General features: G+C 36.7%; 2 protein-coding genes, 1 long non-coding RNA gene and 1 pseudogene across 3 annotated transcripts; 2 read left to right on the forward strand and 2 right to left on the reverse strand.

The window, feature by feature from the left end:
- The first annotated feature begins 3969 nt into the window (after positions 1 to 3969).
- LOC110893158 lies at positions 3970 to 5265 on the forward strand. The gene has a single exon (XM_022140278.1). The coding sequence runs from the start codon at positions 3970 to 3972 to the stop codon at positions 5263 to 5265; it is 1296 nt and encodes a 431-aa protein (XP_021995970.1).
- Positions 5266 to 7915: 2650 nt separating this feature from the next.
- On the forward strand, positions 7916 to 9266 carry LOC118485930 (annotated as a pseudogene).
- A 943-nt stretch (positions 9267 to 10209) lies between these two features.
- Positions 10210 to 11034, reverse strand: LOC110926624. The gene is made up of 3 exons (XR_002585304.2): positions 10854 to 11034; positions 10534 to 10635; positions 10210 to 10378 (listed from the first exon to the last, which is right to left on the reverse strand). It is a non-coding gene; the product is annotated as an uncharacterized LOC110926624 (long non-coding RNA).
- A 1320-nt stretch (positions 11035 to 12354) lies between these two features.
- LOC110893159 (putative disease resistance RPP13-like protein 1) lies at positions 12355 to 16560 on the reverse strand. The gene is made up of 2 exons (XM_035982461.1): positions 12534 to 16560; positions 12355 to 12394 (listed from the first exon to the last, which is right to left on the reverse strand). The coding sequence occupies exons 1-2, from the start codon at positions 16526 to 16528 to the stop codon at positions 12355 to 12357; spliced, it is 4035 nt and encodes a 1344-aa protein (XP_035838354.1). The 5' UTR covers positions 16529 to 16560.
- Between the last annotated feature and the right edge of the window lie 481 nt (positions 16561 to 17041).

Here is a 17041-nt window from a genome sequence, read left to right on the forward strand (position 1 = left end):
TCTTAATCGACTGAAGACCAGGTGGGAACCATTCATTGGCATATGGTCTTAGTACCGAAATTTCGTTTGATAGATTGCCGAGGTTCTGAGATATTCGGTCTTTATGCTGCTTATCATCTGGGTATCATGGTTGTATCTTTTACCGAAAAATAACGGGGACGCAAGTCTAGATCTCCCATGATACCATACATACGTGTAAATATTACATACTGCATTCGACCTCAATAAGTGATAAACAATCACATGTCCAAAACAAATAAGTGATAAAATATCACATTTATCCGGGTGTCAAGTTCGTCTCTCTGCTGTACGGAAGTACTGACCTGTTCACGGACTTGCACCTGTGCCTTCATGCATACGAAAATCAAGTTCCTCATAAATAAGTGATTCTATCACATAGGACTTGTTTTCAAATCTAAATAAGTGAGAATCTCACATCATATACGGTCAAACAGATGATAATCGGTATACTCACCGGTAAGATGAACCCTCGTGCATACCTTGATACGGGAATGTGTCGTGATGTGGATGAACACCGGTCGGTAAGTATAAATCATACCCTAACGTATCCTCTAAACATGATTACATCTGATAAGTTGAGTTTAAGTGGACAACAATACCGATAATTGTTATAGGATGTTTATCTTAATGTTAACGAATAAAACAACAAGAGTGTTTTGACTTGACCGTACACTGATATGATTCTCTTACCCTCGAAACTCGCAAAAAGAAGTTTGTATATATTTATTTGCTGCTTTCAGTCTTTACATTTGAGAAATACAAAAATACCAAAAAGATTTTATTTCTGCTTTATTTTCGATCGTACGATGTTGGAGCTCAAGTCTTCGTTACCTTAAATCTGAACGAAAACTGAAATGACTAAATCTTCATAAACGGTCGAAATTTGCATGTTTTGAAAGTTAAAAATTAAAATTGATAAATTTATTAAACTTTCAAACTGTCGGACGGTGTTTGATTGTGACATGGTCATACGTGTGTCATTTGTTTATGATTAACTATATTCCAAGCAGTTGTTCTCATTACGCGTTTAGATTTCTTGCATGTGCAGATTCTAAAGGCTAGGAGAACATGGTCGATGACAAAGCTTTGGAATGAAGACACGACGTGAAGGCGCTCAAGTGATGAAGATGATCGAGTTGCCGCTGGCCATCATTAACACCACAAGGATCTCACTTCATAAAGATAAAGTTTTTCACGAGCATAACTCAAGGGGGAGCTTATGTTAAGGGGGAGTTTGTCTACACACTTCCTACATGATACGGGAAGTTTGTTGGTACACTCTCTACTTTCAAGACGTGAAGACTTTGAAGATCCTCCGGCATTGAAGACATGAAAGGACATCAGAGTTTTGGGAACTCGAAGACCAAAGACCGTCGAAGTCTGAGACGAGTCTACAACTATAGAAGATAAAGACAAAGCTACAGCCAAGGGGGAGTTTGTTGGTGCACTTGTGTCTGTACTTTGTCTGTATTCGGTCTGTATATAAACGATGTCCTTATCAGTCCTGTAAGTTGACCAAGTCAACCGTCCTCCTGGTTTGACTTAGTCAACAGTCATAAAATAGTGAAAGATGTTCTGGTCGAAGGATAGACTCGAAGGATACTGGATCCTTCGAGGTTCTCGAAAGACATGGTTCGACCATGGTTCGACCATGGTTCGACCATTAGACCTCGAAGGGTGATCCTTCGAGGTCGATGCTGATCATTCGAGTTGGTTGTAGTCGACAGATGATCCTTCGGACCATCTGTCGAATCCTTCGATCTGGCATCATCTGCTGGGTATATATATACCCATGCAGTGTATGTGAGTGTAAGAGTTCTGCATTTTCACACACCCGAGAGATAGAGAGCCTTTGAGAGCATTCTGTCCAGAACTCATACATACACACATAGAGAGTTTATAGAGCATTTCTGTAAACATTGAGCTTGTAACCGAACCCTCATTGCATTAATACAACTTGTGTTAATCGGTGAACTTGTGTGTTTGTGTCTATACTTGCTACTAACTCGGTTTGCTTGCTAGCTTGGATTCCGCACTCGCTAGTAGGTTTGTATAACAAGGTTTGAGGTTCGTCATCCACCGGATAGGGACCTACAGACTCGTGTATCTATATTCTTGTTAAGACGTACGGAATTGACAAGTGAGAATTATGTATAACATCCTCTCAACAGATTGTCTTCGTCAAATGATAGGCTAACACGTGGCATCTCTTCTTCATTAGCGAGACTTCATCAATCTTCACTAGAGGTAACTCGCTTCAGTGGTAAGTTCCCTTAATCTTCATCGGATGGTAACTTGACAATTGACATCATAGGCTAGTTCCATAATCCTCATTAGTGGTAACTTGCCGTCAGAGGTAATCTCCATTAATTCTTCATCAATTATAAGTTCCTTGAAATTAACAGCCTAAAAAACAACGAATAAATATCTAGTTAAAAATAATCCAGCCGTTTTTTACAAACAAGCGAAATTAATTAAAAAATGCTTAATTGGGGAAAACATTGACTTCAAAATCGGAGCTCTAGATGACGAAATTGGGTCCCTGGGAGTTGGGAAAACTCACCTATAGCATTTGTCCACGCGTGTGGCTTGTTGAGACATTTGTCCATTACTTATCTTCGTATAACTTCAAATTGTCTAGTTGCACCAAATACGAGTCTGCAGACTGCTAGATCATGGATTAGCTCCGCATCCCTATCACTTAATAATAATAATAATTAATATTTTTATATAAATTTAGACAAAAAGCTCTTTGGATTTATCCAATCCGATCCATTTTGAACGACTCCAACAACTACTAGCAACCATGTTGATTAGTCAAAGGCTTGGTTAAGTTAAAGAATGAGAAATTGCTGAATATTTGAGTTGCATACCACTGAGATGCAGGATAGACTCGCGAGAGTTTTGTTCCAAGTTACATGAAGCTAATTATCATTTCTAAGCTTTCTTCACTCGCACTGTTTGCAAAATCTTTAACACCTGTGACTTAATTTGTTTCTCATGTTTGTTGCTTCTTCGATTTCTTATTCAACCTTATCTTGAATCCCTTTGTGGGTTTGCTTTTGATCGTAAATTTCTGCTATTTCTTGTTCGTGTTTTTGTTTTTGTTTTTTTTTTGTTTTTTGTTTTTTTTTTTTTTTTTGCGATTGATTTATGAACTAGAGGGTGTTTTGTGTTCAGTTCGTAGGGTTTTGTTTTTCCACAGATGTGAAATTGGGGACGATTGTTGCGCTGTTGTACATTTATTAGTTTTGTTTTTGCTTGTTTTGGAAGAGATTTTAGCTATTGAGTTTACATGCACACCAGGTGTTTGGTTTAATGCCTCAATGAAAGATGCCTCTTTTTTCTTTCATGTGTATTCCCTAGCTTCTTTTGTATACTAGATCGACAATCATTTTGTAGTATACAGTAGATCATTTTTCATGTCCAAATTGGGGATGAGTGCTAAATTAGGGTTCTTGAACCTAAAAGACGAGGTTTTTGATTTAATTGATTCAAAGAAAAAAAAGTTTGTAAATAACAGGTTATATGGGTGTTGATGTATACCTAGACTCATATTTATATACGTATAAATTTCGCATACCCTTGAACGAGTGACCCACTGACCCGTTTCTTTTTTCAGGAAAGTTTATGAGCTTTTATTAACTAATTATGTTATTTGTTCATAAAGTGGAAGTTTATTTTGATGGCTGTTAGACAAATAATTATAAGGCTAGATCATATTTATATAGTTATTTATATTTATCTATCTATTTATTCTTATAAAATGGCAGTTATTGCCGTGATATGTATATGTATATATATTCATTATTTGTAACCGGATGAGGCACCAATTCATTTTATGAACACAAGATCGTTTCGATATTCAAAACCCTAAATTCAGAAATCCAACAAAGTGGTATCAGAGCCATATAGATCAAATTCAAGAAATCATCAAATTCTCGAAACATGAATCAGGGACAAGGAATTCAAACTCAACTTCCAAAATTCACAGGGCAAAACTACTACCACTGGCACATTCAAGTGAAAGTTTTACTTGAATCTCAAGAACTGTGGAATGTAGTTAATGAAGGAATTCGTGAATTAGGCACCAATCCAACGGAAGAAGCGATTTCAACGCACAGAGATGCAGTCAAAAAGGATAAACGTGCATTATATATCTTATTTCAATCTGTAAGTGAAACCATATTCGAGAGGATTGCGCTGGCAACATCATCAAAAGAGGCGTGGAACATTCTGCATAAATCATATCGTGGAGAAAATCGGGTAAAGACAATTAAACTTCAATCTCTTCGATGTGAAGTTGATTCATTAAAAATGAGGGAAGGGGAATCTATAGAAGATTATTTTAATCGAACGATTCTTATAGTTAATCAATTAAGGATGAACGAAGAATCAATTAGTGAACAGAGAATTGTAGAAAAAATTCTACGAAGTTTAACTCGGAACTATGAATCTGTGGTAATAACTGTGGAAGAAACAAAAAATTTAGAAAATATTTCGACTGAGGAATTAATGGGTATTCTACAATCTCATGAATTGAGATTGAAACGCTATGAAGATACACCCACTGAACATGCATTTCAAATGCAAAATTCCAGTCAAGACCGCTATAATTCATCACGGAATGAAACAAAGGGACGCGGGAAGAGTAAGGGTCGAAATTGGAGCACAGTTAGATGTTACAATTGTCAGAAGATGGGTCACACGGCCAAGTTTTGTCATCGAAAGGATGATTATGAAAAAACTGACAACGTTTTAATTCATAGAGATGAAGAAAGTAATGAACATGAAGACACAATGTTCATGATCTTCAATATGGAGGAAACAATCAAGGATGATTGTTGGTATTTGGACAGTGGTTGTAGTAACCACATGACGGGAAATAGAGAACTCTTCATCAACTTAGATGAATCGATAAAGAAAGAAGTAAGAACTGGGGATGACAAACGACTGGAAGTACAAGGATGCGGCGAAGTATCAATTACAATCAAAGATAAAATTCGGAAAATACCAAAGGTATTCTATGTAAAGGGCTTAAAACATAATCTTTTAAGCGTAGGGCAACTCATCGAAAAAGGATATGCAGTTTTGTTCAAAGAAAATCATTGCATAATCAAAGATGTAAACGATGAAATCGTTGGAAACATTAACATGACAAGTAATAAGATGTTTCCTCTTCGGCCAGTTAATGACTTACATCTTGCAATGACCATAACCATGAAGGAAGCGTCTTCACTCTGACATTTGCGGACCTATGAGGACTGAATCAATAGGAGGATGCAGATATTTCATTACATTCATCGATGATTATTCAAGGAAAACTTGGGTTTACTTTCTCAAGTTCAAATCAGAAGCGTTGAATTTCTTTAAAACCTTTAAGGCCTTGAATGAAAGACAGTCAGAACACTTGATCAAAACTTTAAGAACGGATCGCGGGGGTGAATACTGCAGCAAGATATTCCAAGACTATCTAAAAGAAAATGGTATACGTCACCAACTTACAAATAGTTACACGCCTCAGCAGAACGGAGTGGCAGAAAGGAAAAATAGGACGTTGATGGAGTTAAGTAGAAGTATGATGAATATTAAACGTTTACCGAATAACTACTGGGCAGAAGCAATAGCTTGTGCAACGTACATACTGAACCGAACCATCACCAAGACCCGGCCCAATGTAACTCCTTATGAAGCCTGGTATGGAGTTAAACCAAATGTAGAGCATCTAAAGATTTTTGGCTGCTTAGCCTATGTGCATGTTCCAAAGCAACATCGAGATAAGTTAAATGAAAAAACTGAAAGGGCTGTGTTCGTTGGGTATAGCGAACATAGTAAGGGTTACAAGTTATACAATCCTCAAACAAACAAAATCATTATCAGTCGTGATGTAGTGTTTGATGAAGACAAACAATGGGTTCTGCCATTAGAGAGCTCCAAGACTCCAGTCATAATACCGGATGATAATGAGGCTTTGACACAAATACAGACAGAACCAAATGTGACACAAGAGAATGAAGAGATACCTCCTGAAAACGAGTTATCAACAGCTGGTGATATCCCTGAACATAACAACTTATCAGCACCAGAAAATGAAGAGATGCTTCCTAAGAACGAGACCACAGTTGCATCAGCAGATCATGGAGATAGTTCGTCAACATCAGATTCAGAGAATGAAGTTATTGGTACAAAAACTGTTAATAATGTTTATCGAAGAACGAAAGCACTGACAGAAGCTGAAGTTAGACAGAAATATCGAGAGAATCAAGTGGTTAATTTTGTTCTTTTCACTAGTTCAGATCCCACATCTTATGAAGAAGCAAGTCAAGATCCAAAATGGTTAGAAGCAATGGATAACGAGATAGAATCCATTCATAAAAATCACACGTGGGAACTTGTAGATCCTCCATCACAACAAAAGCCGATTGGAGTCAAATGGATTTACAAAACGAAATTTGATGAAAAGGGTAATGTAGATAAGTACAAGGCCAGATTAGTTGTAAAAGGATATAAGCAGAAGTATGGCATAGATTACCAGGAAGTCTTTGCACCAGTAATCAGATTCGAGACAGTTCGGTTAGTTTTAGCCCTTGCTGCAGAATATGGTTGGCACCTCCACCAAATGGATGTAAAAACAGCGTTTTTAAATGGCAACTTAGAAGAACGGGTATATATAGAACAACCTCAAGGGTATGTAAAGGAAGGAGAAGAGAACAAGGTATGTTTTCTAAAACAAGCTCCAAGAGCGTGGTATAGTCGGATAGACGCATATTTCATTCAAAACAAATTTAGAAAATGCATCTACGAGCATCCACTATATATCAAGGATACAAATGATGGAAAGATTGTCATTTGTCTGTATGTGGATGATCTAATAATAGCAAGTAGTTCAGAGAAACTAATTTCAGATTTTAAAGAATCAATGAAAGAAGCATTCGAAATGACAGATATGGGTCGGTTGCATTATTTTCTAGGCATGGAGGTTACTTATGAGAAGGGAAACATCACCCTGTCTCAAAGGAAGTATATGAAAAATCTTTTAGTAAAATACAGAATGACGCATTCCAACACGGTATCAACACCAATGGAATACGGTTTAAAGTTATCTAAAGAGGATCCAGAAGAATTTGTAGATGAAGGGTTATATCGTAGTTTAGTGGGGAGCCTGATGTATCTGACAAATACAAGGCCAGACATCATGTTTGCAGTAAGTAAGATAAGTAGGTTCATGGAATGCCCAAAGAAAAGTCACTGGGAAGCAGCTAAACGCATACTAAAATACATCAAGGGGACCCAAGAACAAGGAGTTACGTATTCAAAAGGGGGAAAGAAATATTTAACAGGGTTCAGTGACAGTGACTATGCAGGTAATATAGATGATAGCAAGAGCACTTCAGGATATATATTTCATCTAGGAACCGGACCCATATCATGGCAATCGAAGAAACAGAAGGTAGTTGCATTATCTTCAACCGAAGCTGAGTACATGGCCCTCTCTCTAGCTGGGTGTCAAGCTTTATGGATTAAAGGAATTCTCAATGATCTGCTGGGCAAGAAAGAGTATCCTATTCCTATATTTTGTGATAACAAATCAACCATATGTCTTGCTAAAGACCCGGTATATCATGGTAAAAGCAAACACATAAGAGTCAAATATCACTTCATTAGAGATCTAATAAAGAAAGGAGAAGTTGAAGTATTGTTCTGCACTACAAAAGAACAATTGGCAGACATCATGACGAAAGCTCTCCAGCCCAAGGACTTCACTCGAATAAAAGAATTGCTGCATATGAATCTGATATGATCAAGCTTACGGGAGGGTGTTAGACAAATAATTATAAGGCTAGATCATATTTATATAGTTATTTATATTTATCTATCTATTTATTCTTATAAAATGGCAGTTATTGCCGTGATATGTATATGTATATATATTCATTATTTGTAACCGGATGAGGCACCAATTCATTTTATGAACACAAGATCGTTTCGATATTCAAAACCCTAAATTCAGAAATCCAACAATGGCTGTGTGTAGATTTGTATGTTGCATCATACGTACCATGCATGCAGATTGCTTTTGGAAATGGTCACTTAATCCGTTAATTGGACTATATCTATGTGATTCATTTGGATATTTTAGGCTGCTAATGTTCACTTTTAAAGTAGTTTAAAAAGTAGGTATGTTCTGATTTTTTTATTTTCTACATCAGTTAGTTGTTAGCTGTTATTCAGACAAACCCTATAGGTTCTTTTATATCCATATTTCATTTTATTAGATTAGATTACTTTTTGCTATTTGTTTTATTAATATACAACACCTTAATTATTTTACATGGCCACTCACTCTCTGTTCGATTAGGTTAAACTGGGAGTTGTGTGTGTGTATAGGGATCCCACGGTCAAGTCATCAGTGAACATCGGATTGAAAACAGGGTACTCTGTTTTGGTCACCGGAGCAGCCGATTTCGTCGGAATCCACATCAGCGCCGCCTTGAGATGCCGTGGTGACTACGTTTTAGGGTTACACAATTTTAACAGTTATTACGATCCTACCCTCAAAAGGGCTCGTCAACATGTGTGGAAAAAAAGTGGGATTTTCATTGTGGAAGGGGACATAAAGGACACCGGTTTGCTGAACAAACTCTTTGAGGTAGTTCATTTTACTCATGTCATTTATTTAGCTGCTCAAGCTGGTGTTAGATATACAATGAAGAAACCCAAAATCTTATACTCATAGTAATATTGCAGGTTTTATTATTGTTCTTGAAGTATGCAAAAATGCAAATCCACAGCCTGCAATTGTTTGGGTATCTTCTAGTTCTGTTTATGGGTTGAATACAGAAGTACCCTTTTCTGAAAAAGATTTCGGAAAAAGATCGAACTGATCCTATACGCTGCAACGAAGAAAGTGGGTGAAGAAATCGCTCATACGTATAATCATATTTATGGGTTGTCTTTGACGGGTTTCAGGTTCTTTACGGTTTATGGACCATGGGGTAGACCCGATATGGCTTATTTTTTCTTTAGTAAAGATATCTTGAAACAAAAATCGATTCCCATTTTTGAGTCTAGTAATCATGGGACTGTTGCGCGTGATTTTACTTTTATTGATGATGTTGTAAAGGGTTGTTTAGGTGCTTTAGACGCCACTGAAAAGAGTATAGGAAGTGGTGGGAAGAAAAAAAGGGGTGGCTCAGTTTAGGATTTTTAATTTAGGGAATACTTCGCCTGTGCTGTTAGTTTAAGTGTTGTGATGTTACTTGTTTAGTTTCTTGATTGAAGGTTGACTTGTGTGTATGTGTTTTTTTCTTTTCTTTTTATTATAAATTTCTTGATATGAGTTTGGTTTTTGTGATCTCATGATACATTTTTACATTCAGCATGACTTTATGATATCCTTTGTTTTGTTACCTCTTTACTAATCTTTCTTTTTATTGTAATTTGTCAACTGAAGTTGCTAGTATAGGGTTATCAAACATTCGTGTCGTAATAGTAGCTGTGCATTCTTGCCATCTAAATCGCAATCACCAGTTGTTACATAAATCTATTAACAACCTAGGTCAATAGTTGTGTAAACTTTACGGGTCATGTCTACTTCATTTATCCATTATTTATAAGATATTGCAACTGCATGAATACCTTCCAAGTTACTACCAAGGGAATTAGATCTTTCAAGGATACAATGTTGTTGGGAGATTAAATTTGTGTGCATCACAATCAAGCTAAAACTTAGCTAATACCCTACATTCAATGTGAGTTAGTTTGCAGCGGGATATTAGTTAATCAATGTGTAAGGTATCACTGTTTCATCGTTGATTCACAATATGCGCAAAACAATAAACAAGAGTAGAAGAAAAATTGCTATAAGCACAAGGCATTAATCAAAATCGATTGTTTCAATACATCATGCAAAACTAGTTATAAATTAAAATTGAATTTACATATGGTTTTCTAGCTAACGCTCTAGCTAAGAAGAGGGTGACATGCAAATTTTCTCTGAATTTGCACACATTAAACTATGGGTCAAGTGATAATAATATCAATGCAGACTCGTGTATCTATATTCTTGTTGAGACGTACGGAATTGACAAGTGACAATTATGTATAACATCCTCTCAACAGATTGTCTTCGTCAAATGATAGGCTAACATGTGGCATCTCTTCTTCATTAGCAAGACTTCATCAATCTTCACTAGAGGTAATTCGCTTCGGTGGTAAGTTCCCTTAATCTTCATCAGATGGTAACTTGACAATTGACATCATAGGCTAGTTCCATAATCCTCATTAGTGGTAACTTGTCGTCAGAGGTAATCTCCATTGATTCTTCATCAATTATAAGTTCCTTGAAACTAACAACCTAAAAAACAACGAATAATATCTAGTTAAAAAAATCCAGCCGTTTTTTTACAACCAAGCGAAATTAATTAAAAATGCTTAATTGGGGAAAACATTGACTTCAAAATCGGAGCTCTAGATGACGAAATTGGGTCCCTAAGAGTTGGGAAAACTCACCTATAGCATTTGTCCACGCGTGTGGCTTGTTGAGACATTTGTCCATTACTTGTCCTCGTATAACTTCAAATTGTCTAGTTGCACCAAATACGAGTCTGCAGTCTGATAGATCATGGATTAGCTCCGTCTCCCTATCACTTGATAATAATAATAATAATTATTATTATTATTTTTTACATAAATTTAGACAAAAACTTCATTGGATTGATCCAATCCAATCCATTTTGAACGACTCCAACAACTACTAGTAACCATGTTGATTAGTCAAAGGCTTGGTTAAGTTAAAGAATGAGAAATTGCTAAATATTTGAGTTGCATACCACTGAGATGCAGGATAGACTCGCGAGAGTTTTGTTCCAAATTACATGAAGCTACTTATCATTTCTAGGCTTTCTTCACTCGCACTGTTTGCAAAATCTTTAACACCTGTGACTTAATTTGTTTCTCATGTTTGTTGCTTCTTTGATTTCTTATTGAACCATATCTTGAATCTCAGGATGTTTGCAGTAAATGAACCAAATTATGGCAATAGATGTAGCCAGCCTCCTTTCCACCAATTATGAAGTATTTTAGATGTGTGTTGTTGATTTGCAGAATATCTTCTTTCTTCAACTGCAATTAAAAAACTTCAAGGGTCAAACAATACACTTTGATATGGATCCTGTTGCATTTCTTTTCAAATTCAATATACCAAGAATGTTATAGAAACAACCTTTTCCATTGAAGATGATGTGGATCCTGTTGCATTTCTGTGCCAGCTATAAAAAACTATTCTCAAAACATCATAGTAATCAATTTTGAAGTCAATTTTAATTTGTTTGACCTCAAGAATCAATCTGTAATCATAGTTAAAACATTAATTGGCCATAAGGTCAAAAGAAAATTAAAATGTTTATACCAGAGTCCAACACTCCAACCCGCCTCAGTTTAACCCTACTAAAAAGTCAACAATATTATTAACCCGAACTTGTTTTAACTCGTTATCCAACCCACCCATCATTTTATGGGAAAAAAGTATAAGCTTACCAGAAATGATCTTGTCCATCATCAAGCACTTTGACCCTTTCCTTTAACTTAGCCACTGGTCCAATATTTGACAATTTCTTAACACCTTCACTTTGAATATTGAATCCATTTGATTTTCATGAATAAATCCTGTGTTATATCATGAATACTAATAATCAAAACCAGTATGTTATATTATGGGGTAGTCAAATGTTGTTGACTTAAAAGGAACTTACACTTATGTCGTCGACACTTTGTCTGTTATTGGCTGATTCAGTAATTATACGCGCGAGTTTTACTGCACTTTACTCTAGATACTTTCCTTGAAAAATCACACCTTGAGACTTTTCTCTGTTCTTGAATCTGACCTGGTCAACTGTGAATGTTACATCACCCAGAAGATCCTTTAGGATATGTTCCTGCAAAAGTTTAGTTGTAATATATAAGTTATTCACAGACTTCATATCAAGTATTAATACAATTAATCAAATCAAATGCAGATCTAAACCCTAATTTGTATCTTCCAACTTCAGAATCGGATTCAACTTTGTAATCGAGACTCGAAGTAAATTCAATCAAATTTCATTATCTATTACTATAACACTTCAATAATTCCACAAACCACACCAAAACCCTAACTAAAGTCAACTCACATCCAAAAAACAAAATTAACCGTGCTATCACATAAATCAACTGATTAACAACTTAAAATCGCACTCTATCAACCTACAAAAGCAAGATCAACAAAAATCACAAACAAAACAACAACACCAATAATAATAATTCATTGGCAAGTTTAACTCAGGAAAGTCAAAATTAGTAGACATTGTGAAATGAGTTCCAACGTATGATGCAGCTACATATAAATTAATGTCATCATTAAAATTCAATTTTAGGTTTTGAGCAACAAATCCTATTCCACCAAAAAAACACGCACATGTCTGAGAATACCAGTTTATCAAATGTAAATCAGAGGGTATTTAATAAACAAGTACCTCCACTCTATTTGGATTTTGGGGATATGAGAGATGAGTGGCCAGTAGTGGGAGCCTCTTCCTTCACACCTTTCTTTCAATTTTGGGCATCCATAAAGTATTGTCAAACTCAAAAGTGAAGGTAACAGCGTCTCTGGTAGATCGTTCACCTTTGGACATCTGCTAATGGTGAGATGTTGAAGGGATGTGAGGTGTTGGAGTCCCCTTGAAACTGATTCCAGATTATGAAATTCGTATATGTCCAGAGATGTAAGAGAAGAAGGGAAAAAGTGGGACAATTGACTAAAATTCCTCACATCAGGTTCACCCCGTAACTCTAGTTTAACAAGGGAAGCTGGGAAATTCTGATAGCCCCATTCTGAGATGGGCTTTTTCAACCCCCCTATCTTAAGGGAACACAAATTGGGAGGCCAAAGCCCACGAGGAAAGGAAGCATCCATCATTGGACAATATCTGATATCCATCTCTTTTAACATGGTGAGTTTTGATAGCTGAAGGTCAGGAAATGACTCCAGATTTTCACAATCTGTTGTGCTCCAACTGATTAGATTTGGTAGCTGCAGGTCACCAAATGCCTTCATGTTTTTACAACCTTCTATCCCCAGATCTGTGAGATTTGGCAGATGGAGGTTAGGAAATGTCTCTATGCTTTCACACCAAGCTATTCTCAACCTGGTGAGGTTTGATAGCTCAAGGTCAGAAAATGACTCTATGCTTTTATAATAAATTATATTCAATGAGGTGAGAGTTGATAGCTGATGAAGATCAGAAAATAACTCCATGTTTTGACATTCACTTATTGACAAAGAGGTGAGGTGAGTGGAGTTACTCAATTGATTTATTGATTTTAGATTTCCACAATCCCATATATATAGTGACTTGAGATTCTGCCCTCCTCCACCTGTTGTTGTTGTTGCTCTTGGGAAGGAGACATCTCTAACTGAACTACGCTGGATCACCAAACTCTCAATGCTATTTGGACAACACAAACGCTCCATACTTTTACATGACTCTATATACAACATCCTAAGAGATGATAATATGAGGTTGCTCCCAATGTTATCCTCATCCTCCTCTTTCTCTCCTAAACTCACCAAATTTTTACAATAACTTACCTTCAATTCCTTTAAATTTACAAGAACTTTACTTGCCTCTGCATCTGATTCCCATAGGTATCTTATCTCATGACAAATTTGTATGCATAGCTCTTCAACCGCCCCAAAATTCACTGTGACACCTCTCCATACCTCATTCGTAAGCCCTAAAATTGATCCTATTTCCAGTTTAGTGGTAGATGAAGCTGCTTTAACCAGACTTCTCAGCACACTTTCACCACATCTCTCTATCCTCAAAACTCTTAGTGAAGGTAATGCTTCAAGTGAGACATCACTCAAATTGGGACAATTTCTTATTTGAAGCTCTCGAAGGCATGGAAACATTACCTTGCTATTGGTTGACCAAACCTCCCAACTAGACATATCTACAAACCTTAGAATTTCAAGTGAAGGGAAGGTAACATCAGTACTCCTACTTAACTCCAAACTTATGACTTTAACATCATCCATTCCTTGAATCAACAACTCCTTAAGTGAAGGTAACTGCCCAAGCGGCGGTAGAGATGTACATTTTCTACAACCCTTTAGTGACACATGAACCAATTGATGAAAAGTGGGATCCCCGACCCAACCTGGAAACTCTACTCCCCCGTAGTACTTAACTTCAAAATGTTTCAACGTATCAGTGTGTGGCTTGAGCTCAGCAAGAACCTCCTTCTCAAGTGATCCTCTCTGTGAATCATTACCCCATTTCATCTTTAACTTAGTAAGCCTTTTTTGAGATAGGTTTGCCTCCCTTGCATGCATTGGGATTTGCACTTTGTGCAATCCTTCAACGGAAAGTTCCCCACGTAAATTCTCTAATCCCTTAAGCTTGGTTATTGCAAAGTCACCGTCACCTCCAATGATGACCTTGGGGAGAGTTTGTAGGTTTTTTAACTCACCAATTCCCAAGGGCAGCTTCTTCAAATACGGAGTATCCCTAATGTCAAAATGCCTCAACTTTTTGAGCTTTAGGAAGCTTTTAGGCAATGTACTCAAGCTCTTACAACCAAAAACGATCAATGTTTGTAAATTGTAAAGATTACCAACATTCTCTGGTAACTTTGAGATATTTGTTCGAGACAAATTAAGATACCTCAAGTGGTTCAAACTACAGATGGCATCCGGTACCTCACTTATGTTAAAACGCCTCAAAGAAAGAACCCGTAACAGTTTTAGCTGAGGAAGTAAGTCAACCAAAATTTTATTGGATATGTAAAACGTGTTCCAGCTTTGTTCTACCCCAACATATACAGCTAACAGTGTTCTCAAACTTCTTGCTCTTGGAAATGCCTCAAACTTCAGGAAACCTACATAGTCCTCACGCATAAATGACATATGTCGGTACTTGCCTAAAGCTTCCTCTGCCATCTCCGTCTGATTGTCAAACTTCAAAAAATATTCTCCAGCAACAAATGTGGCCAAGTCGTTCATGAGATCATGCATCACAAAAAACGATTCACCATTAGGTGCGGGTTGAAAAAAGGACCTTGATAGCAATTTCTCAAAATATTCCTGGCCCAACCGTTCTGGTGACTTGTCTGCAGTTGACTCGTTCAGATACCCTTCAGCTATCCATAATAATATCAACTCCTCCTTGTCAAACATAAAGTCCTTTGGGAACAAAGAGCAATATGCAAACAAGCGCTTCAAATCAGCAGAAAGATCATGGTAGCTTAGCCTTAGGGCTGGAACAATTGCATCAGCATTTTCTAAATCCCATATATTACTTTTCACCACGTCATCCCATTCTTCGCCCTGGGTTTTTGTTCTGAGTAACCTTCCAATTGCCTTTAAAGCTAAAGGCAAACCACCACACTTTTTCACAATACCTTCAGCTTGTGGTTTAAGTGTTTCGTGCGAATCAAAGTTATCTACATCTAATGCATGTAGAGCTAATAAAGACAAAGCATCTTCATGCGACAAACTCTCGAGATTGTCTACATGATTAAAACCTATCTTTTTAAGCAGATCCTGCTGGCGAGTTGTCATGATTACCCTACTTCCAGCAGCCCCAGAATGAAATGGACGCACTAGTATTTCCCAATCATCATAGTTTTGATTCCACACATCATCAAGTACTAGTAGAAATCGTTTGTCCTTAAATTGCTCTCTAAGAGCAATTTGAAGCTGATTTACATCTTTGAACTGTTTGTTTTCTGTAGCCACACATTCAAAGATGGTTTCACTTATTTTGAATACATCACACTCATCGGAAACACAAACCCAAGCCATGAGTTCAAAGTGATCTTTCACCCGCGTATCGTTATACAATATTCTAGCCAGAGTGGTCTTTCCCACTCCACCCAAACCAACTATGGGTAAGATACTAAACTTTTCCTTAGATGATTCACCTACTAACAACTGGTTGAGCAATTTCTTTTTCTCAACTTCTCTTCCAACAACATCACGTTCTGGCAAAGAGGTTTCGTTTCTTCTATTAGTATTAATTTTTGGCTTTTCACCTTTCACAATCAAACCAGGATTTTGTTTTTCTAGATGTTGTAACTTGGTGGTAATTCTGTCTAACTTGGGACTCAACCTATGGCTTAGTGAGAACTTTGTGCAGCAAGTTGGTATGAGTTTTCTTACCATGCTGGTGCTTGCTTCTGATTCCGGGGTCAGCTCACGATGCATAGCTTCGGTAGCCACCTCATCAAGTACGTCATCGATATCGTAAGCCAAATGTTGCAGACTATTGAGCCATAGTCTGACAGATTCATCAGTTATTTCCTTGTGAGAGGCATCATTAAGCAGAGCTTGGATCTGGGACAATGTGCTCCCCAATTGCTTGAGCTCTGAGTGGATATTCTGAGAGCGAGCATATTTCTTGAAAGCTTCATCGGCTAGCTTCTCAAAAATGACTTTGACGAGGGCAGCAGCAGCAGCTTCAGCCATTGTTAACAGTGAAAACGTAAACTGGAAATTGGAATGAGAGTAGTTTTTGGTTTGGTTTGTACGGTATGAATGTATGTAGGTAAATAAGATAAAATGAATGGAGATAATTTGGGAGTGGTTTATTTGAGACAAGATAGGAATGGAGACAAGAAAGAAGTCTTTTTAACGAATTATTTTATAATTCCTATTCATAATGGAGAATCTATTATTATCAAATGAACGTATTCATAATGGAGAATCTATTATTATCAAATGAACGTATATTATTTTATATTAAGGTGCCAGCACTAATTTTTAATAATTGAGTTTCTCTTAGAAAACAGTTTACTATTTTTCAAAATTGAGTTCTTTTATTTAATTTAAAATTTTGGTTACTTTCTGTTGTCAATATCCTGTACTTGCATATGCTTATATATTGTACTCATTTATAGATAACTTCAAGTATCTCAAACTTTGATGTCTCAGTAATCATCATAAACCCCCTAAACATCACTCTTAATTTTACAATAATCA

The sequence above is a fragment of the Helianthus annuus genome, chromosome 13, assembly GCF_002127325.2.
Source record: "Helianthus annuus cultivar XRQ/B chromosome 13, HanXRQr2.0-SUNRISE, whole genome shotgun sequence".
NCBI classification, from domain to species: Eukaryota; Viridiplantae; Streptophyta; class Magnoliopsida; order Asterales; family Asteraceae; genus Helianthus; species Helianthus annuus.

Bases quoted from the DNA above. Each gene is read 5' to 3' on its own strand.
- LOC110893158 (XM_022140278.1), top strand. From the start codon at position 3,970: ATGAATCAGGGACAAGGAATTCAAACTCAACTTCCAAAATTCACAGGG.
- LOC110893159 (XM_035982461.1), bottom strand. From the start codon at position 16,528: ATGGCTGAAGCTGCTGCTGCTGCCCTCGTCAAAGTCATTTTTGAGAAG. The intron at 12,395-12,533 runs GTACTTGTTTAT...ATTTATATGTAG, and splicing joins AAAATCCAAATAGAGTGGAG to CTGCATCATACGTTGGAACT.